Here is a 21,256-nt window from a genome sequence, read left to right on the forward strand (position 1 = left end):
GCTGGTCCAGGTGCAGAGGGAGACACCCGGGGGACCACACAGCTGGGGAATGTTTCTAGGCAGGTGGGGCTGTTGCTGTGGAACAGAGGCCACGGGAACCCGAGCAGCAGCTGTGGTTTAGACCTGACACTGCGTCCCTGTGCAGGGCTCCGGGCCATCTGAGAGCGAGGCCCCGAGCTTGTGCCCCGTCCGTCCCTTGTCCTGGGGACTAGCTTCGTCTTCACTGTCCACAGCTGAGGTGTTTGTGTGTACTCAGTGCCCCTCTACTCTGGGGACAGGAGCAGGCTTGGGCCTCTGAGCTGCCTGTCCCTGAAGGGGAGGCTGGCCGTCCCAACCTCCCTGGTCACTGTGGCAAGAGACACGGCAGGGGCCCAAGTGGCACGTAGCTTGTGCCCCTCTCAGAGCAGAGCTGGTTAGCACGTCCACCAAGCAGCTGAGAAAGGCCAGGGTCAGGGGGTGAAACAGGCTACAGGAGGCCTAGACCTGGGGGTGTTGTCCTGCAGCAGATTCGGCAAATGCAGCCACCACAGCCACTGTTCCTGGCTTTATTACCCCAGAAGGGAGGACAAGGCAGGGAGAGCTCTGGCCACGGAAGGTAGCAGTATGCGAAGAGGAGTGAGTTTTAACTCTTGCAGCTCTCTGTGTAGTTCAAGATGGCTCCCGTGGGCCAGGCAATGGAAGCTTCCAGAAGTCTTGACCTGGGGCACCAGCACTGAAGCTGGATCCTGAGAGTGGCCCTGTAGAGCACGGGGTTCTGTGGCAGGTGGCAGTTCCTGCAGCACATCCAGGACCTGCGGTGATTAGCTTCCCTGGCTGGCGTCAGGCGGGGTTAGGTGTCAGGAGCCGGCCTGCCAGACAGAAGTGAGCAGCGTCCCTCAGAGATGCCCCAGGTCTGGACTTCCGCTTTGTAGGGCCCAGGCAGGAGGCACAGACCCAGGCCTGCTCCCAGAGCTTCATCACCATGCCCCGGCTGTAGGGTCAGGTCTCCTACCTGCGTGGCCGGGAGAGGTTCCGGGTGTCAGGTGGGCGAGGGGTCAGGACACACGGGCGGGTGAGAACAGCACAGGAACTGGGGTGTGGGCTCTGCAGTCTCACCTGGGAAGAGCTGGGTCCTTCCAATGTTTTTCTCCCTCTTGTGGATTTGAGATTTCACGAAACTCCCAAACTGACCAAAAGTCACCCGTAAGAGGCCCGCCCATCTCGGGGGTGGCCTGTGAGGGGCTCCATCGGGCACCACCCTGATCTTTTTGGTTTGGCAAGAATTGGCTTCTCCCGCGCAGCAGCTGTGCAGGCCCAGCCTGGGAAGGACCTCCGTTGGTTTTCGCGTACCCTTCTGGTAGCTGCTGGCTCTCTCCAAAGCTTCAGCGAAATTGGGGTGCCCACTCTTGCCCCCTGGAAAGGCTCCCTGGGTCCCAGCATGCGTCTTTGCTCCTCACCAATCTGTGGTTAGCGCTGCCTCCTCCCTCCTGCCCGCCGTGCTCGCCGCTCTGTCCGCTCTGCCCTCCTGTGCTCTCCGGCATTTCAGTCTGCTTCAAGGGCCCTCGGCCTCGGGGTGCCCGCTGACAGGGAGGCCGGGCCGGGTGTCTGCCACCCAGGCTGAGGAGTGGGCCTGGGCCCCACCTGGGTTAGATGGGGGCACGGGCTCTGCAGACAGCATGAGAGCTGAGTGCCTGGGGCGAGTGTCCCAAGGAGGAGTCAGCCCCGGAGCAGTGTCCAGGTCTGGTGAACAAGTGTGGGCCCAGCAGGAGGTTACGCCATGCCCGCCCTGCCTCTTGGGCTTCCTCAGCCCCGTCAGGCCTCTGGGCCTGGACCACTCAGCCTCTTGGACAGCATGGCTACAGATGGTGTCTCTGGGGTCCAGAGAGCAGCTGGGTGTGTGTGTGGGTGTTGCGTGGCCGGGCTGTGTTGTGGCCCTTGCCGTGGCTGGTATGATGCCAGGTTGTCTGTGGTACCTGGAGGGCCATCCCCACGGGGGCCTGCAGCCTGCACCCCCTGGCTCCGTTGCCTTGTCTACAGGTGTGTTAATCAGGTGGGCTGTGAATGGGAGGCAGAAGGGCTCTTCTCGGCTTGGTCTGCAGCCTCCTCGAGGCCAGTGCTGCCCTGGACTGGGGGCCTGGGCTGCTGGGGGCCCTGTTGGCTGAGAGACCACTGCTGCCACTCAGTGGGCGGAGACCGGGGCTGCAGCAAGGAACGGAGCCAGGGAGCTCCTGCACCTTCTCCAGCACCTGGCAGCAGGTGGAGCCAGCCCTGCATCCGGGCGCCCTGAGACCCACGAAGGCCGTGAGAATGTGCTGCTCGGCCTGGAGCGGAGTGAAGAGGTTCAGAGAATCAGGGAGGCTTTGCTGAAGCCCCTAGGGACTGTTTCATTGTAGAACCCCAACCTCCAGCCAAGGGGCCCCCAGAATCCCCACCCCATGCGTCCCGCCTCTGGGCTCAGCCTGTGTCTGACGTGGCGGCTTGAGGCTGGCTGTGGCACTGTGGTGTCTGGATTCTTTCTCCTCAGCCGGGAGGAAGTTCTGCAAGGCTGAGGCAAGATGATCTGCTTAGTTACCTGGCTGTGTTAACGGAGCAAAGAGGAACAGGTTGAGAGCTCTCAGAAGGAACCTGCAGGCTATGGCCAGCCCTGCCTGGTCCTGCTCCTGTGCCTGTTTCCTCACCTGTGAAATGGGCCCAGATGGCGTGCTGTGTCAGAGCAGACTTGCCACCGCACCTCTCAGGAAGAGGCCTCCCAGGCGTCCTGTCCCTGCTTCCCCGTGGTGTGTGGCCCCAGGGAGCCTGACACGATTGCTGGGCTGCTTCCTCAGGTCTCATCTTGGGGCTGCTTGTTGTCCCACCAGGGGCTTTCAGGAGCACCTGCCCTGGGGTGGTAGTAGGTTTCCAGCACTGTTTGTCAGCAGCCAGGGTGGGCTGCCCACTGCAGCACTGCCAGGCAAGGCCCTGACTCAGTTTACCTTTCTGCAGTGCTTTAGACCCTGGGCCCAGCCCTTTGTGGGGGTCGAAGGAGAAGGTTAGGTTCTGGGCAGTTGTGGGACCAGTGGGTGTCCCAGGTGGGAGCCCTTCCCATCCTGGGGGCCCAAGGGTCACCTCTGTGGCACCCTGAGGGGTGCATCTGGATAGCCCTAGTGCCTGGGTTGTGCTGGCCCCTGCAGGCCCCCCTGGAGGGGGGTGGCCTAGTGCCTAGCCCTGCTGCTGGTCTGACAGCTGCACACCCCTCCCAGCACGGAGCTCACTCAGCCAATGGCAGTGCTCCCCAAGGTCCTCCTGGGGCTCCCTGTACCCTCTACTACCAGCTCCCTGCAGGCTCCTGAATAGGGGGTGGGGCCAGCACTTCCCTGGGGTGTCCTGAGGTCAGTGGGCTTCCTTTGCTCCAGGAGGGCAGCCCAGGGGCTCCCGGGCCCCCTTGAAGGCAGCCACACCCCTGCCCCATCTGAGGCCAGCTTCACAAGATCACCAAGAGCGCTGTGATGGGGCCCTGGGGTAGGGGGCGGGGCACGCAGAAAGCAGGAAACCCTTGAGTTCAGCACACCGGGTGGCTGGAAAGAGGGGGCCAAGAGATTCGAGAGGCAGCAAGGCTGTTGTCACTGGGCAGACAGGTGGCTCCGACCCCCAGGGGCCCTTGGCTCCCCAGCCTTGTGGGCGTGGTGCTCCCATGGTGAGCTTGAGCCTCGGAGCACGTGGGCTTCTGGCTGGTGTCCTCAGACCCTTCTGGGGACCGTGAGGCCAGCAGCCGGGCTGTGCCGGCACTGAGTGGGAAGAGGAGTGGGTGGGGTGTGGCGCTGCGTGCTGCCGCCCTGAGCCCATCCCTGTGGAGCAGAGTGCTGGTCAGGAACAGGCACAGCAGGGGTGTCTGCTGTCCGGGCTGAGCGGGCACGGTGTTCGTCCTGCCCCGCCTCCCCCTTTGCCCATGTTCCCCTGCCCAGTGTCCACCTGGCAGCAGGCTGTGTCCTCCCTGCCTCCCTCTCTGTCCCCACACCTGGGTGAGACCCTCTGTCCTACTCTCCTCTCCACACCTCCTGTGTTCCGGTCCTCCGTGTCCCACCCATGTTGTGTCCCCTTGTAGGAACTGCCTGTGCCTCTGGCTGCCGGTCACTACCTGGAGAGGAGGGCAGGTGTCCATGGCCGGGTCGCTGAGCGGCTGGTCCTCACCACAGCATAGCTCCCCGTGCGGCCGTCCTTACCCTAGGGGGCGAGCACCCAGCAGCCCCCTGTCGCGGTCCGCACGCTGGCCGGCACAGCATCTCGGGGCCCTCTATTGCCCTGCCCATGAGACCCCCATGTTGGGCACCTGGGGGGTGCAGCAGCCGCCCCGTGCACAGGGCCCCTGCCTAGGCTGGTCCTGGCACCAGCCGCAAGATGGGAGGCTCTTGGTGTCCTGGGTTGTGGGTAGGGCTGGTGGGCAGTGTGACAGGCCTGGGGGTCCCGGCCTGGGCGCCCCCGACTGGGCTGTGGAGGTGGAGCTGAGTTGGGAAATGAGCATCAGTATGGCGGAGGTGGCAGCTAAGGGCCACCCCAGCCAGGGCCTCGTCCTTGAAGCAGGCTGAAACCCCGCAGCTACCCTCTGCCCAGCCACCACGCTGGGCTTTGCTGGGCAGCGCCCTCTGCCCCCTTGCCCCATGCCCACCTTCTCTGTGCCTCCGCCTCCTCCTGTCTCTGCGCCCCGAAGGCCCGGGACCCTCTCCCCGCCTGCCCCGCCTGGCTGTCCGTGCTTCGCCCGCTCTGCTCCGCAGCATCGTGTTGTGTTGTGACCGGCGTGCTGTCCCTGGTGCTGTCACTGCTGTCCGGGCCCCGGCGCCGTGACCGACCTCTGCTCCCCAGGGCCTTCGTGTACCTGAGCAACCTGCTGTACCCCGTGCCCCTGGTGCACCGCGTGGCCATCGTGAGTGAGAAGGGCGAGGTGAAGGGCTTCCTGCGTGTGGCTGTGCAGGCCATCTCAGGTGTGTGGGGCACGGCAGGGTGGGCGGCAGCCAGGACGATGGACTCCTGGGTCAGTGCAGGGCTGCCCCCTACCCCCATCTCCTTGGGCTGGCCTGACAGGGTGTCCTCTGTGCCTGCCCTTGGCGCTGGCCTCCTGAGCTCTCCTGGGTTGGCCAGGGCCACCTCGGACCACAGGCCATGCCCAGGGCAGGCTGTGCCCACTTGGCTCAGAGGTGATGGGTAGCGTGCCCTGCTCTGTGGAGAAGACTGCCACCCATGGGGTCTCACTGTTTCCTCCAAAGACCTGGCTGCCTGCACGTTGGAGAGAGTGTGCGGCAGGCAGACAGACAGACGGGAGCAAGGAAGTGTGGGCTGGGCTGGGGGGAACTGAGGGGCCAGCACCCCCATATGTCACGGCCCCCAGTTCTCATGATGTTTCTGCTGCCCCCCACGCCTGTCCCCTGATATCCTGGCCACTTCTCGAGGAGACACGGTACTCCGTTGGTATAGTTAACACTTGGCCCTGTCACCAAACTCCCAGCAGGCGTAATTCCCAGCTTTTACATCTCACCCGAGATGCCCCTATGCTGCTGTGTAAGGGAACTGCAGTCACAGAGACCCCAAGACCCCGGCTGAGGAGGGGGCTCTGGCACCTGGAAAGGCCCTGGCACTGGCCCCACTCCCACGGCCTCCGCTGCAATGCAGGGTGTTTGCCTACCCTCCCCCAGGGCTGCTCCCCACCACCAGGCCCTGTGCCCACCGGCCCCATCTGCACCCTTACTCCTCCAGCAGAGCAGAGCCACCCTGGCTACACCTGCTTTCGGCTCCCTCTGAAAGCTGTGGTCCTGCTCTGCCCTCAGGGAGGGGCCTTTGGGGTCCTTGTGGAGCCCCAGCTCTGCCTCAGAGGTCACCTCCCAGTGCCATGTGGAATCAGGGCTCCCCCACGTCAGATGAGGGTCGCTTGTTAGGGTGCCTAGTGTTCTGCGCCCAGGGGTGTGAGCAGCCACAGCCCGCCTGTCCCCGGGTTGTGTTTAGGAATCCAGGCAGGGACAGGAGCTGGGCGCAGGCCCTGTGTGCGGATCCCGGAAGACCCTATCTGGGGTGATGCCGCACTTCCCGTCTGAGGCTTCAGGGAGAGGGCCGTAGGAGAGGTGTGACCCCTGCACTGCCCTGTGGACCTGGGCGTGAGCCCCCTTAGGGCAGGCTTGGCCAGCACTGTGGGGGCAGAGCAGAGCACTGGCCGTGGGCAGCAGGGTGGAGAGGACAGCGTGATTCCCGCTGAGGCCTGTGCCAGGCTGAGCGACAGGGCCTCTGGTGCAGTGGTACCAGGTCAGGGGTCTGTGGGGAGGAGGGCAGGGCCTGGGCTTTGTCCTGGGCAGATCACAAACCACTGAGCACTGGGGGAAGGGGGTCTGTGCCCCGACCCGGGGACCACTCAGCCTGGCCATGCCCGTCCCGGGCCAAGCTGGGTCTGACCACCTGCTCACCTCCTGCAGCTGACGAGGAAGCCCCCGATTATGGCTCTGGTGTCCGCCAGTCAGGAACTGCTAAGATCTCTTTCGACGACCAGCATTTTGAAAAGGTACTGTATGCAGCTGGCTGCACGTCGTGGGCCATGACTCAGTGCCCAGGCCTCAGGTGGCTGCCCCTGGCATGGTGTGTGAGGGTCCTGCCCCATGGGCCAGAGTCCCTTGGGTCCTTCCCGGGGCCTCTGTGTAAAGCACATGACTCCTCTTCCCCAGTTGGTCATGGCCTGCTGGCTCCATCTGTCCCCAGGCTGCTCTGGATCTCCCAGTAGGGCTCTAGGTGGGCGGGGCATGTTCCCAGCGGCATGGCCTCCCTGGGGCTCAGGCTGAGCTTTGGTGCCCCAGCCGGGCAGCTCCCTCTCTCCCCACTCTCCCTGACTGTGTGCCCCCGCAGTTCCAGTCCGAGTCCTGCCCCGTGGTGGGGATGTCCCGCTCGGGAACCTCCCAGGAGGAGCTGCGCATTGTGGAGGGCCAGGGCCAGGGCGCAGACACAGGGCCCTCAGCTGATGAGGTCAACAACAACACCTGCTCTGGTAGGTGCCCCTGGCTGCCCAGTGCCCGGATGCGCTCACCCCACCCACCCGTGTTGGTGATGGTGTGTCCCTGAGACCATTACTCTGCCCACTCCCAGCAGCAGTGCCCCCGGATGGCCTCCTCTTGGACAGCCCCGAGAAAGCCACCCTGGAGGGGCCCCTGGATGCCGCCCTAGACCACCTCCGCCTGGGCAGCACCTTCACCTTCCGCGTGACCGTCCTGCAGGCGTCCAGCATCTCTGCCGAATATGCCGACATCTTCTGCCAGTTCAAGTGAGCCCCACTCGAGCTGTCGTAGCCCCGCTGGGCATCAGCCAGGCTGGGGCAGGGTGGGGCGCAGTGCCCCAAGTCCTGCCCTAATTCCCCCCCCTCCTGCAGCTTCATCCATCGGCACGACGAGGCCTTCTCCACAGAGCCCCTGAAGAACACGGGCAGGGGCCCTCCACTTGGCTTCTACCACGTCCAGAACGTACGTCCTGGGGCCCTGTCCCTCCTAGGCCTGCTCTGAGATGAGCACTGCTCCCCGCTGCTTCGCTAAGCCAGTCCTTTGCCCAGCACTGCCCAGCACCAGGATGCAGGTCCTCTGGGGCTGTGTGGGCTACAGCTGGGTGGCAGGTGCCCCTGACAGGTTTTACGTGGGGTACAGAAGCACCCCACAGTGGGCCTCGGCAGACGCAGGCACAGGGTACCCAGAGAGGTCCTGGCTGAAACCTCTGCAGAGTTCAGGGTGCCCAGCGAAGACAGCTGGTCTGGGTGTTGGGGATCCGGAGGCCAGGCACACAGAAGGTGGCAGGAGTGCTGGGGACAGTCCTGAGAGGCTGGGGCAGCTCTGGGCATGAGCGTATAGTGAGCTGTGCTTCTGGGGCCGCACAGGCAGGGCTGGTGGCTGCGAGGCCAGCTAGCTCCACAAGGCTTTAGGGGATTTGGATGAGGGTGGCCGCCAGGCAGAGGGAACGGAAGTGTCACACTTGGCAGCAGTGATGCTGGCCAAGGGATGTGAGTGCGACCGGACAGAGGGCACAGAGGCTGGCACCGACCCGGTTGGCACCTGGGTCTGCAGTGGTCGGGGTGGGGGTGCTGGACCTTTTAAGGCCTGTGTCCTGGGCCCATGGACGGCTGCCTTCTCCGTCTGTCCACACTGCCTCTCCCTGGAGCCTGTGTCCCAGTGTTTCCTCTGTGAGGACACCGTCTTGGGGTCACATCTGTCACCCCCATCTCGAAAGGAGGCATGTTCTTAGACCTGCGGGTTAGGACTTCAACATAGGAATTTCAGGGACAGAAGTCACCCTCACCTGGCACTGCAGACACACTGTCTGGTCTCTGTGTCGCCCCCTCTGCCTGCCGGGCCTGGCCTGGCTCTTGTCTTAGAAGCAGAGGCTGAGCTGACTGGGTTTGGCAAGGGCTGTTGTCCAGGTTCCCATGCAGTCCCCTTGGAGACCAAGCCTTTTCTCGTGGGGCCGCCCCTCCCCCGGCCGTGCTGTGGTCGTGCCCTCCCACCTGCCTCCTCACCACCAGATTGCGGTGGAGGTGACCAAGTCCTTCATCGAGTACATCAAGAGCCAGCCCATTGTGTTCGAGGTCTTTGGCCACTACCAGCAGCACCCTTTCCCGCCCCTCTGCAAGGACGTGCTCAGGTCAGCGCGGGTCACCCCTTGCCCCCGACTCCCTGTGTTTGGGCTGAGCTGAGGGAGCTTCAGACCAGCCAGCCCCTCCTGGGCACCGAGCTGGGCAGGCCTGGGGCCCCAGCCTCCTTGGGAGCACCGTCTCCCCTCAGTAGGACCCATAGCTGAGGGACACCAGGGTGTTGGGCAGAGAAGACAGTGACTGGCATTCACGGAGGCACTGGGTCCCGGGAATCCTCACCACTTGGAGAGTGCAGGAGCCACGGGGCTGGCAGCCACGGCCTGGGGCCTCCAGGATGGAGTCTGGGGTCCTGAGGGCCCCTTTTCCCACCTAGTTGGGCCAGGGCCTGAGGTTGGGGTCTTTCATGGGCCTCGGGAGCAGGGAGGCAGGGGCGGGCATGGGGTCAGCAGCTGCCCTGCCCCGGCTGCCTGCACCGACCAGGCCCCCCTCACTCTAACCGCCTCCTTCACAGCCCCCTGAGGCCTTCCCGCCGCCACTTCCCGCGTGTCATGCCGCTGTCCAAGCCAGGTAGGCGGGGCTCCCACATGCAGGTGCCGTTGGGCAGGGTTCTGCCGGAAGACGGGGTCTCAGGCTGAGGGTGGCATGGGGGTGCCCCTGGCTCCCCAGGCATGGGGACACAGCCAGGCCCATGGGCCCCATGGCTCACGCTGTGTCATCCAGCCTCCTGCTCTTTGCAGTTTGGATGCAGTCAGGTGGTGCAGTGGTTGCTGAGCTAGGGCTCAGTGGGGTTGTAGAGGGGCTAGTGGGCAGAGGTCGGCAAGGGGCACCCAAGACCAAGGCTTTTGTGCAGGGCTGCGGGGCTGAGGACGGGCTGGGGGAGGTGTGCCTGGATGGGGGCAGTAGGCTGTGGCGGAAGGGCAGGTAGGCGATGGGCTGGGCAGCAGGGCAGGCAGGGGGGTCCCAGGCAGGGTGGGACTCTGGGCAGGTGTCTGCCTCCCTGCTGGTGCTGGTGTCACAAGCCACGCCCTCCTTGAGGGTTTGTGTTCAGGTGCATGGGCTCCTGACCTTCGGCATGGGGAAACTGAGGTCACACCTGTCCAAGCCTGGTGCTGGTTACCTGGCTGGACACGCCAGGGATGGGTGTGCCCTGTGCGGGTGCCTTGGGCGGGGGTCACGCCCTCACACGAAGCCTGTGGTGGGTGTGCCTCATGGAGCGATGTCCCTCTCCTGTCCCTTCAGTGCCCGCCACTAAGCTCAGCACGCTGACGCGGCCCTGCCCTGGGCCCTGCCACTGCAAGTACGACCTGCTGGTCTACTTCGAGATCTGCGAGCTGGAGGCCAACGGCGAGTGAGTGCACGTCCACACTGCCTGGGGTGGGGACAGGAGGTGTACCCGGGGAGTCGGGGAGGAGAGGGCTGAGCACTGAGCCTGTCCGCAGGTCTGTGTCAGCCCCTCAGTGTGGTCCGGCTTCTAGGGAACAAGCAAGCTGACCCCTGCCTGAAGGGTACGGGCTGTGGTCCCTGGTGGTGCTGAGCACTGTCCTCAGGCTGGGGTCAGGTGGCCTGGATCGAGGAGTATGATCAAGCACGCCGACTGACCCCCCCAGAGGAGGTGGGAGGTCTCTGAGCTCCTCCCTGGGCCCCTGGGCACTGCCCACCCAACCCTGGTGGAGTGGGTCCAGGAGGATTGGGAGGCCCAGCAGGTGGGAGCCCTGGGGCTGGAGGACAGAAGCTCCACCAGCCACGGGTCCCAGGTCCACAGGGAGAGAGGAAGCGGAACCCTGGGGGCTGTGGCAAAGACCCAGCCTGGAGGCCCGGCCGGCCCACTCTGACACCCTCCTAGCGTGGCGGCAGGCGAGGGTACGAGGGTCTGGGTGGCCCAGTGTGGGTTCCTGCACCCAGCTGCTGACGCTGTCCCCGGCCCCCACAATGGGACCAGGGCCGTGCATGGCGCCCAAGGAAGAGAGCGCGTCTCACCCTCACCTCTCCTGCAGTTACATTCCAGCCGTGGTGGACCACCGCGGGGGCATGCCCTGCATGGGGACCTTCCTCCTGCACCAGGTGCGCAGCCGCCCCAACGCCCCGCCGCCCCCACCCCGCCCCACCTGTGGCCAGGCCCCAACCTGTCTCCTTGCACCTGGCAGGGCATCCAGAGACGGATAACCGTGACGCTGCTGCACGAGACGGGCAGCCACATCCGCTGGAAGGAAGTGCGGGAGCTGGTCGTGGGTGAGTGGGCAGGGTGGGGCGGGGGAGGGGCATGGCCAGTCTGCAGCTGTGCCCCGCCCCGTGTTCCCTACTGCGTCACACAACCTCTGTGCGTCTCAGCTCCCTGAGAGGGGAGCCCCGGGCAGGTGGTGGCTTCCAATTTCCGTTTCACGTGCATTAGTTTCCAAGGCTGTCCTAGCAGGGTGCCACAAACTGGTGGGCTTTGAAAAGCAGAAATCAGCCAGACATGGTGGTGCATGCTTGTAACCCCAGCACTCGGGAAGCTGAGGCGGGAGGATTGCTTCGAGTTCAAGGCCAGCCCAGGCTACAGAGTGAGACTTTGTCACAAACAAACAGGAGTAGCAGAGATCGGTGTCATAGCTCTGGAGGTTGGGGCAGAGTCAGGAGGCGCTCTCTTTGACACCTAGCCTAGGGATACCAGCGCAGGGTGTTCTAGGCTGGGACGTACCACCCACCTTGGTGTCTGTCAGTTCTTATCTGAGCCCCTCTTCACATGCTGTCCTCGGAGGCCACAGCCTTACGTGCTGAGGCCGCCGCACCTAGGGTGGCCACAGCCTGACTAACCATACTTGCAGTGCTGTTAGCGCATGAGGTCAGGGCTCCAGCCTGTGTTCTTGAGGGGAAGTACAGTTCAACTCATAAGCATCGCTATGTGGTGTTTTCCTCCATGGCTTCCCATCTAAACTGTGGTCTACCAGATGTTTCCTTCGCTGAGCCAGGAGGATGTGTCCTTCACCCCGTGTGTGGGTGCCCTGAAGTGGATGCTGGCATGCTGGTCCCACTGGGCACGGCAGGGCCGGCAGGGGTCTATACAGACAGGCTGCATCCTCTGGCCCTCGGCTGCCTTCTTTGCCTCCTGCTTTCTGCCCCTGAAAGTGCCAACACTGCTGTCTGGTTAGAAGGTGGGGGCGTAGAGGGGTTGGGGAGACCCTGCCATGAGCACCCAGCCCCATCCAGGACAGGGCTTCGTTAGGGGCTTCCCCACTGACAGGCTGGGTGCAGAGTGACATTGCTTTCTGGGAGGTAATGTCTCACTTCTGCTCCCCTGGGGTCCCCGAGATCACTGTTTACAGCTTCCCCTGAGCCTAGCATCCTGCCCAAATGGCCATGGGGCTTGGAGGTCCTGTGAGGTGGGTGGTCCTGTGGGAAGAGGAAAAGGACTGGAGACCCGGGCAGCCCTGAGGTCTCAGTAGAGGGGCCCTCTGGGGCCGGGCAGTGATGGGCAGTAAGGAGCCCTGCCATCGAGACTGGGGTGCCTATCTGGGCTGAGGCCTGGTCCCCAGGGCTGAGGTCCTGCTCAAGGAGGGCTCCCTGCACTCGGCCTCCCTGCCATGGAGAAGGAGCCCATCTCAGGGCCCACCTGCCTCCCCCGGGACCTGAGTGCTCAGGGCTGTGCACAGAGTTCTGGCCATGCCCTCGGCCTGGGCAGGAGAGCCAGAAGGCCCAGTCCAGCTCACTCACTGCTCAGCAAAGGAAATATGTGTGATCCAGCTGCTTCTTTGAATGAGCAGAATGTCACTCCCAGGATGACGGCCTTAGACGGAGCTGCCTGTCTTGCATCCAGGCAGGCAGACGCTGCCAAGTGCTGGCATCTCAGAGGCTGTGTGGGAAATGTCAGATGACGACACAGACGAGGTTTTTTGTCTCTGTTACTATTATTGTTAAGCATAGAAAGGAGTGGGGACATAGTCACCTTCCTGCCTTGCCGAGGATGTTGGCCAGCCAGGAAGGCCTGTGCTTTCAAGGCTGAGGGGTTGGGATCTATACGAATACAGGTGCAGGACAGAGGCAGAGGAGTGGCTGCCCACTCCGCCCTGGGTCCCAGAACTGGCCAGGCCTCCCTGTCCACCCGATGCCTTTTGCCCCTTGGTCTGCAGCACCTTGGGGGCTGAGTGCCTCACCTCTGCCTGGCCAGAGGCTGCTGGGCCCCACGTCCGACCGCCCCCCCACGTGACACATGGCTGTTCCCTTTCCCTTAGGTCGCATCCGAAACACTCCCGAAACTGACGAGTCCCTGATTGACCCCAACATCTTGTCTCTCAACATCCTGTCCTCTGGCTACATCCACCCAGCCCAGGATGACCGGTGAGTCTTGCTATTCCTGGCTGCCCCCGCTCACCGGCCACACGGGACGCGCAGCCCAAGAACCTCCTCCCCCACACGGCCAGTGAGTAGAGGCCGGTGGCCCCAGCCTCTCGCTCCCTTGACTGTGCGTCCTTGTCACTAGTTCACACGCTCACCTTGCTGTGACTGGCAGGGGCCAGCATGGGCTTGAAGTAGGAGCTAGGCTGGCCCTCCGGGTCCTGGGCTGGTAGGGGGTGGCCTGCGGCTGTGGGTGGACAAGTGGCTGCCAGGGGTGTGCCGGCCTCTGCTGGGCCTGTGGTCTCCTGGGACAGGCTGTCGGGTGGGTCCAGGGCTGGGGCTCTAGAGGAAGTTGAGGGGCTCACAGAGCCCCGGGTCCAGCAGCTCGGGGTGAATAGGGGGTAACCACAGGGTCCTGCCTGTCCCACGCCTATGTCACATGTGCCTGCCTGGCTCCTGACCAAGGTCATCTCTGCCTAGCAGTCTCTTCTCGTGGCATCCAGGCAGTGCAGGGGCTGCTCAAGCCCATGGGGTCTGGCAGGACAGGTGGGGTGGGTGGGGATACATCTGAGGCTGGTGGAGGAGAGGGGTGACTGTGAGCTGCTTCCCAGGCACGATCTCCAGCCTGGCCGCTCCCTGAGGGCTGGATCTAACCCAAGAGCTGCCCCCTGGAGCTTGGGTACGGGGCTGTGTTTGTAGGAAAACATCTGTGAAGGCCAGGTGTGCTGGGGGGCTGCTCCCCTGGACAGAGGCTCTGTTGGAGACAGCTTCTGTTCTTCTAACTCCTGGGGCCCAGTAGAGCTAAGTTTCCTCCTAGACACCAGGTGGGGTTAGTGGAGGGGACAGCAGGCCGGGGCCGGGGGTCCCCAAAGGAGAAGCCTGTGCTCTTGCAGGGGGTGCTGGGTGTTCTGTTGTGGAGGTGGCCCTGGCCAGAAAGGTTGGAGGTCACTGGGATGAGTGGAGCCTGAGCTTCCTCTGGCTTTGCAGCTCTGCTGCCGTAGATGCCCCTGGCAGGGTATGGAGGAGGCCTGGTACCCCTGGTGCGACTGTGCTGGGCCTGTCAGATACTGAGCAATGCTCTGGGGCCCGGGAGGTGACCTTGTTACCCTGACCTCTGACCCCTCCTTCAGCAGCAGCTCCTGGGTTCCTAGATTAGGAGGCGGGGAGGTATGGGGTGTTTTCGGGCCGTCCCCCTACTGTCTCCTTGCATGAAGGGCCAGCTCTGGGGTCATTGCATCCTCCTCTGATCAGCCTGGCTTGTTTGGGGGCCTTGACCACGGCTGAGCCCGGATGACGTAGGAGGTGGCAGTGCAGGCTGGACCTCAGGCCAACTGGGCTTTTTCTAAGCAGGCTCTCCCTGTTCCTAGAGCTGAAGAGCCCACCCCTGAAGGGCTCCATCCTACTCCCAGGGGCTGGGAGCCACACGGGATCCTGGACAGGGAGGCACAGCCTTGCTTGGCCCCTGCCCGTGCTAGTGCAGCTTCCCTGCCCTCCTGCCCCAGGAAGTCTCAGGGACTTTCCTCAGAGATGGCCACAAGCAGGTCCCAGCCTGTGGTTCCTCCTGTGGGGCTACACAGGCATGGCTCCCTGCCCTGGACGAGGGTGACATCCCAGAACCCACCGTGGCTGGGCTGCTCCACGGCTGCTCCTTTCTGGGCTCGGGAGACCCTACTGGCTCCAGCCAGGGGCCTCGGCTGCCCACATGCTTTGCCATGGCCTCAGCGGCCTCTCCTTCCCTCTCCCGGCTGCACAGGCCGCTGCCCGCTGCCCCGCTGCCCCCGCTGCTGCTGCCCGGCTGCCTGGCCCCGCCCTCACTAACGTGTGACCCTTTGTGTTTTGCAGGCAGTTTCTTGATTCGGACATCCCTAGGTATCATTGCGACCCTTGGTTTTATTTCAGCCTCTCCTTCCTTCCTTCTTCCCTGATCACCCACACTGCCCTGAAAATATAATTTCTGGCTTTTTTGGTTCCTCATCCACTTGCTCACTTTGCCCTCTTGTTTCCCCCTCTTTCTATTTCCTTGGAAAATTTGTTCTGTTTATTTTTATTTTTTGTTTGCTTCCCTGTCCCCAACCCCTTGGCTGAGACCTCCTTGACCTGGCTGCTTTGTAGTTTTCTGCTCCGTAGACACTGGCTGGCCTCCCGCTCCTCTGCCCATGCCTGCACCCCAGCCTGGCTGGAGTGGGCACAGGCGTCCCCTGCATGCAGGTGACCCGCTGCCGGGGCTGCACCAGCTCTCAGGGGCCAGCCTCTCCCTGGTACCCTGTAGCAGGCTGAGCCAGGGACACAGGGAACAGGCAGACAGAACCCAGTTGCCAGGAGATGCGTCTGTGCTCGAGCCTTCTGTCCAGGCCTTGAGGCAGACAGCGCACGGCCACGGCCTGCCTTTTGGAAGCGGCACACAGTACATTCTCAGGAGACCCATGGGTCCCTGCACTCGGCTTGTCCCAGATGCAAACCCGCACAGCCCCAGACTTAGCAGGGAGGTGGCAGCTGCCTTCCCTGGCTTGAATGAGGCCGTGACCGGGCCGGCCTGGGGCAGGCACAGCTTTGTCCAGGGACAACTCTGGAGGGCCAGAGTGTCACCTTCTGAGCCCCTGTGGACGATGGCCAGAGTTCTGTGATGGTCACTTTGTGGGCCAGCTGTTCTGAAGCCAGGAACATTGGAGCCTTTAAGGGGTGCTGGCTGCTCCCTGGATGGAGTCGCAGGGTAGTGTGAGCGCCACTAGGGCTTCCTGAGGCTGTGCCTTGCTAGGTTATATTGTGATCAGAGCAGAGGGTGACTATACCTGGGGGCTGTGGTGGAGGCTGCCGTGGCAGGAGGAGGCTGGGCCCCAGGGCTGTGGCTCCCCAGGGAAGGTTCCCTATGTTGATGAGCAAGTCTTTTTCTGAGGTTCCAGCGGGCTGGGGCCCAGGTGAGGCAGAGACCCTGTCAAGGGACACGTGAAGCTGTGGCAAGCTCGCAGGACCGAGCAGGGCCTTCCACTCCCTGCAGCCAGCATGATCTGGCTGATCCTAGAGGGCGTGTCTGGCCCAGGTGTCCCTCGGCTGGCCTCAACAGGGCCTTCTGCAGCAGCCCCAGGACCCCAGGGCTCCCGCCCCTCCTGTGGCTGGTGTCTGACCCCAGTGAGCAGCCTGGCGAGGAAAAGCCGTGCCCTCCTGTGCGCTGGCTCTGCAGGCAGTGGGTGGGGAGCCGCTGACAAGGTGGACGGTGGTGGAGGTGCACGGAGGGGTCCGAAACATCGGGCAGTCATGCACAGAGGAGCGAGTGTGACTGTGAGTGGGTCTTGGCCTCCCAGGCTTCCTCCCCAGGACATAGGGCAGTGGCCGGGAATGCGCGCCATAGCCCAGGCGGTTCCCCAAGGGCGGGGCCAGTGTGGAGCTGTCCAGTTTTTGATGCGGGGCTCAAGACCTGAGTTTCTCCTTTGTCCCGTGCGGGGCCATTACCAAGTCTGCCTTGTTCGTTTACTTGCAGAATGCGCAGGTGGTTGGGAAGCTCTGTACCGAGAGCCCCCACATCTCAAGTCCTGTGGTGACAACACTCAGGGTGGAGGCCACATGGGGAGGGGCAGCTCAGCTGGGCTGGAGTGTAAAGGAGGCCCAAGGCTGGCGCCATGCGAGTGCTGGCCTGGCATTTCCCCCAGGCTAGGTCTGTCAGGGTCCCCTTCTCCGAGGACGACAGCCGCAGGAGTGGGCACTGGGAGTGTGGACATGTACTTCCCCCAGCTGGTGGCCTCTGGGGCCAGGGACTTTCACTGCTGGGCCCAGTGGAGCCTGGACAGGGAGGGTCCCGCCCTGCTCAGTGGGGTGGTACGCTGTCCTTCGCCACCACGGCCCTCCCGCCTGTCTCCGCCCTGCTCTGTGGAGCTTTAAGATGCAGCAGGCAGCCTCCCACAAGCCTTCCTGACCTGCCTGGAGCAGTGCTCTCCCACACGTGCCTCCAGCTGCTGCTGACGTCTCCAGCCTGCTTCCGACTCATAGGTGGGGGCCAGGTTGTCTGATTGCTTCCCGCAGGAGAGAGCTGAGGGGCAGGGCTTGGTCAGGCCAGGAGGGAGGCCATGCTGCCCTCCCGCGCTGGGAGGTTGAGGCCAGGGCTGATGAGGACACAGGGCAGAATGGAGACAGTTGTCGTCCAGGCTGTGGGATTCCCTGGGGACCCCAGCCCGCTCCCTGAGGACTGCTGTGGCTTGGCCCAGCCAGAACTGGTGACAGTCTCCTCCTCGGGGCAGGGTCTGCCTGCACATCACTCCGGCTGCCTCAGCCCGATAGCTCTGGGATGCAGGTGCGTCCTCTCAGGACCTGTGAGCAGAGCTCATTGCTGTCCTTAGCTGTGTGACCTTCGAGCTTGTTCCTCTGGTCACGCCCAGCTGACCACGGGAGGGGAGGGGCTGCGCTCTTGCAGTCAGGACAGTCCCAGAACTCGGGCAGTTGGCTCCCTTCCCCCAGGAACCTGGCCACTTGTGAAACTAGCACCTTTTCTACGGACTTCCCAGGGCTGCACAGGTTCCTGGCTGCAGCCTCTGGCATGAGATTTGATTTCAGGTCTTCAGCAAACCTCAGGGTGCCCACTCGCTGGCCTCTTTGCTCTCCATAGCTGGAGCGCTTGTGAGAAAAACGGGTCCACATCTTTAGCTGGCATGGTTTATAGTATCAGTCTGAAAAAAAGCATGTTCTCCAACGGTTGAATGACACTTATTTGCAAACAGCAGGGCCTTGGGATGGGGCTAGCGGGCAGCAGTGAACTGTTGGCTGGTTTGGGGAGACTGAGGCAGAGGAAGCCTTCGAAGCCAAACCCAGGAGGATTATGGCAGTTTGGTCCCAGCTGCTGGGCGAGTTCCCGGGCAGGGGCGGTGCTTGCGTAATTGCAGTGGTTTGTGAAGGCTCCTGGCTCAGGCCGAGTATTTTATGAAAATCACCGTAGGTAACTGTGCCAAAGAACTTTTCTCTCGTGACTTCTCAGCTTTATTCCACGTTTGTCAGGGTGGCCAAGAGTGGCTCCATCTTGATTCTGGTGACTTGCGCTTTCCTTTGACAAAGGCCAGCTGGGGCTGGGTATCAGCCGGAGGCCACAGGTCACCCCTCAGTCTTGAGGCTCTGTCTCTGGCTACAGAAGGAGCAGACTGACTGGCTTTTCCTCAGGGAGACCCTGTGTCCCTGCCCCTAGGTGTGGTGCGGCCCCCCACAGCAAGTCATCTTGACTGTCAGCTGGATTGGTTGGGGACACGCCAGGTGTGTCTGGGTGGGTCATGGAGGTGTGGTCTTAGGGTCTTCCCTGGCCCCTTCCTCTTGGGCTCTTGCCCTGTGCTGTTTCCTGGCCCCACGAACCTTTCCTCCACCAGGCTGTGTGCCTCAGAGCCTGTGACAGTGGACTGAAAGCCCTGGATCTGAGTGTTGACGAACCTCTCCTCTTTCTGTTGTATGTGCCAGGCATTTTGTCCCAGCAAGGGAAAGGTGATGAATACACTCCCACCACCCCTTTGTTTAGCGTGGAGTTGTGCGAGCATCCACATAAATGACAGCACAGTGGGCGGGCTTGGGGTGCCCTTGCTGGAGGGACAGCAGCAAGCCCTGCCTGTGGTCCTGGGCTGCGAGGGGTCTGTCTGTTCCCCAGCTGCAGAGTGGGTGCGTCCAGAGGCTCTAGGACAATGGTAAGGCCCCCTCAGGGCCAGCTCAGGTCATCCAAGGGATGACAAGGGAATCCCTACCAGCACTCGTGCCCCAGTAGGCCTGGGTGAGGCCCCAGACCCTGTGCCTTCACAGGCTCCCCAGTGTTCCGATGCAGGGCCCCAAGCCCGTGTCTGGGCAGCCTGGCAGTCTGTGTTGCACCTATATGAGGAAGCGTCAGGCTTACAAAGGGCCAGGTTTACTTTGGCTCTCAGTTCCGGTCCAGTCTAGGGCCTGGTCTGGTGATGGCTCAGGGCACCGTGTGGCGAGAGACAGGATGTGCACATGTGCCCTGGTCCCCTCCCTCTTCGTATAAAGCCACCAGGTTCACGCACAGCAGCCCCACACCAAGGACCTGGTGTAACCCTGACGCCGCTATCGCCTTCGGCTTCCTCCCCTTACTACCATAGCGGGGTTCAGTCCTCACACCTGAACCTTGTGGGGCCATCCTTCCCCAAAGCGCAGCACAGGTACACGTACGTCGAGTTGGGAGAGAGGTACGGGGCAGGGATGCACAGCGACCCTGAGCTGGTCCTGTGCAGCTTGTGGAGTGGGGTTCTCCAGTGTAGCGTGACTTGGCTGCCCCGGACGTCTTCTGGTACTAGTTTCCTGCCCTGACTGAGGGGTGCTGATGGTGGTGTCCGTATAAAGCCCTGCACACTTGGGAGTCCGTAGGGAGCTATCCTCTGCTGCCCCAAGTCCAGCCACGGTCCCCTCCAACTCACCCCCATCTGCAGAGGCTTTAGGGACCTGGGGTGACTGAGGATCCTCCCTGTTGCATGTGGCCACATGGAGCCATGGCAAGAGTGGGCCGGGTCCAGGTGGCGTGGGCACATGTGTGCGGCCAGGCTGGGTCCCTTTGTGAACAGCCTGTGGGCAGCGTAATGGCCGTGCGCACGTTGGGCCCAGGTTGGGGTGGCCATGCAGGCAGGAGGGTGGCAGCCAGGTCTGGGGCGACCCAGCTCCCTGGGGCCCACACAGGGCAGGCCGTGTCCTGACTGGACAGAGGAATGCTTTTGAGACCCTCGTGGTCCACGCTACCCTGTGGGGCAGCAGGGCTGCGGTCCAGGCCTCAGCCTGGCCTGTGGAGTCCACTTCGTCCTTGGGGCTACACTAGCTGGCCAGCGCCTGCTCTGGGTGTCCTGCTTGGGGGACAGGGTGGAGACATGGCCCTGGAGGAGGGGCTGGCAGGACACCTGGAAGACAGTGTGTCCACACCTGCAGCACCGTGAGCGGACCGGGGCTTGGGGACGCGTGAGGCAGGTGGACAGAGAGGCCAGGCACATGGCTGGGCACATGAGAGAGGGCACTGGCCTGCTGTCCTGGTGCCAGCCCACACTCACACAGGCACCTTGGTGATAGTCACTTACCGTCATGAAGGTGGGGTTTGTCACTGCCTCACTGTGCAGCAAGAAAATGGCACAGAGGTGCGGTAGCCACCGAGGCCCCGTGCGGGAGGCAGCCGGTGGCGTTGGACGCTGGTGGTTTGGCTGTGTGCCTTGGGGGCAGGGCTGTGGTGGGCACCACTCTGGCCCGGAGGAAGAACCCTGCCGCCCACTCCAGCTGGGTGGCACCGGGCGCTCAGTGGTGCGCAGGGCACAGGTGTCGCGGCTGGGGGCTCTGGGAGGCGCGAGGTGCTTGTGCGGCCGCATGGGCCGTGGTCTGATGCCTCACTCTCTTCTGTGTGTGTTTGTGTGTCCTGGCTGTCTCGCCCTTAGCGTGTCCTTCGGAATTGACACTAGGTACAGCCACTTTTGTCTGCTGCCCGCTTGCTCTGTCCTCGCCCCGTCTGTTCCCTTCTCCTCTGACGTCTGCCTGCTGTCTGCCCTGTTCTGGTTGCCCGCTGGCCCGCACCCCAGATTGCTCCTCAGTGACGTTTGTCCGGCAGTGGCCCTGCCCTGGTCCCTCTGCTTTGTTCCGTGTCCCTGACTTGTGAGACCCTGTGGCCCACGCCCTGGACACAGCGGGGTGGGAGACAGGGCAGTGTGGCACTGTCTGAGCCCCAACGCGGCCCCAGAACCTCAGGGAGCCGCCCCGTGCCCCCCGAAGGGCCGGCCCGTTGGTGCCAGGTGTCCGAGTCCATGCGTGTGAACTGTCTCTGTGAGGATGCCTGGATGGAACGGAACCGTTTTCCCCCCCCCGCAAGCCCTGGCTTCAGGAGAGTACAGGAGGTCGCTGGTGGGTGGCTGGGGCAGGAGCTGTCACACAAGAAGAAACCCTGTTGCAGAGCAGTGGCCCTTCCGGGGACCGCGGAGTGTGGTGCCTCCTGGGATGGGCAGGGGTCAGGAGCCAGAGAGCAGCCCCAGCTGCACCCTGGGCAGAGCCGTCTCCCTCCAGGCATCCTCCCAGGCCTCCCATGGAGCAAGGCAACGGCTGCCGAGGGCTGGGCAGACCCGGCCCACCCCTGGGGCCCGGGACGGATGGACGGAGGGACAGGCGGACATATCCTTGCTCAGACCTCGGCTTGGTCTGCCACCCTCCCCGGTCTCCGCAGTTGTTCCGGCCCTCCGTCCCGGCCCTCCATCCCGGCCCTCCTCTCCCTCCATCCACAGAGCCGAGACCGGAGGGCTTGCCGGGCTGCTCATCCTGAGCGAGGAGGGCCCAGCTCCCTGCGACTCTGCGGCTCTCCCTGCGTTGCCTGCCCCACTGTCCTTCCGCCTGTCTGTCCTCCGCGTGTCCCCACCCCCGGAGCGACATGCGCCGTTATCTTTTACCTCCTCTCTG

The 21,256-nt window shown here is 63.3% G+C and overlaps 1 protein-coding gene across 11 annotated transcripts in view; it reads left to right on the plus strand.

Annotated features, from left to right (window-relative positions):
- Window positions 1-21,256, plus strand: part of Kif1a (kinesin family member 1A) — a 75,972-nt gene that overhangs the window by 44,044 nt on the left and 10,672 nt on the right. For 4 of the 11 annotated variants that reach the window (XM_005411149.2, XM_005411150.2, XM_013508121.1 and 1 more), the window contains 13 exons: window positions 4,816-4,934; window positions 6,411-6,496; window positions 6,835-6,973; window positions 7,072-7,246; window positions 7,352-7,442; window positions 8,489-8,607; window positions 9,069-9,124; window positions 9,797-9,905; window positions 10,552-10,618; window positions 10,702-10,786; window positions 12,766-12,871; window positions 14,711-14,737; window positions 20,251-20,274. In XM_005411149.2, the coding sequence (XP_005411206.1) occupies window positions 4,816-4,934; window positions 6,411-6,496; window positions 6,835-6,973; window positions 7,072-7,246; window positions 7,352-7,442; window positions 8,489-8,607; window positions 9,069-9,124; window positions 9,797-9,905; window positions 10,552-10,618; window positions 10,702-10,786; window positions 12,766-12,871; window positions 14,711-14,737; window positions 20,251-20,274 (1,203 nt within the window). The remainder of the gene's footprint in view (window positions 1-4,815; window positions 4,935-6,410; window positions 6,497-6,834; window positions 6,974-7,071; window positions 7,247-7,351; window positions 7,443-8,488; window positions 8,608-9,068; window positions 9,125-9,796; window positions 9,906-10,551; window positions 10,619-10,701; window positions 10,787-12,765; window positions 12,872-14,710; window positions 14,738-20,250; window positions 20,275-21,256) is intronic. The other 7 variants (XM_013508120.1, XM_013508125.1, XM_005411151.2 and 4 more) reach the window with 5 other exon arrangements.

This window comes from Chinchilla lanigera, unplaced genomic scaffold (genome assembly GCF_000276665.1).
Source record: "Chinchilla lanigera isolate Chin_1 unplaced genomic scaffold, ChiLan1.0 scaffold00141, whole genome shotgun sequence".
Classification (NCBI taxonomy): domain Eukaryota; kingdom Metazoa; phylum Chordata; class Mammalia; order Rodentia; family Chinchillidae; genus Chinchilla; species Chinchilla lanigera.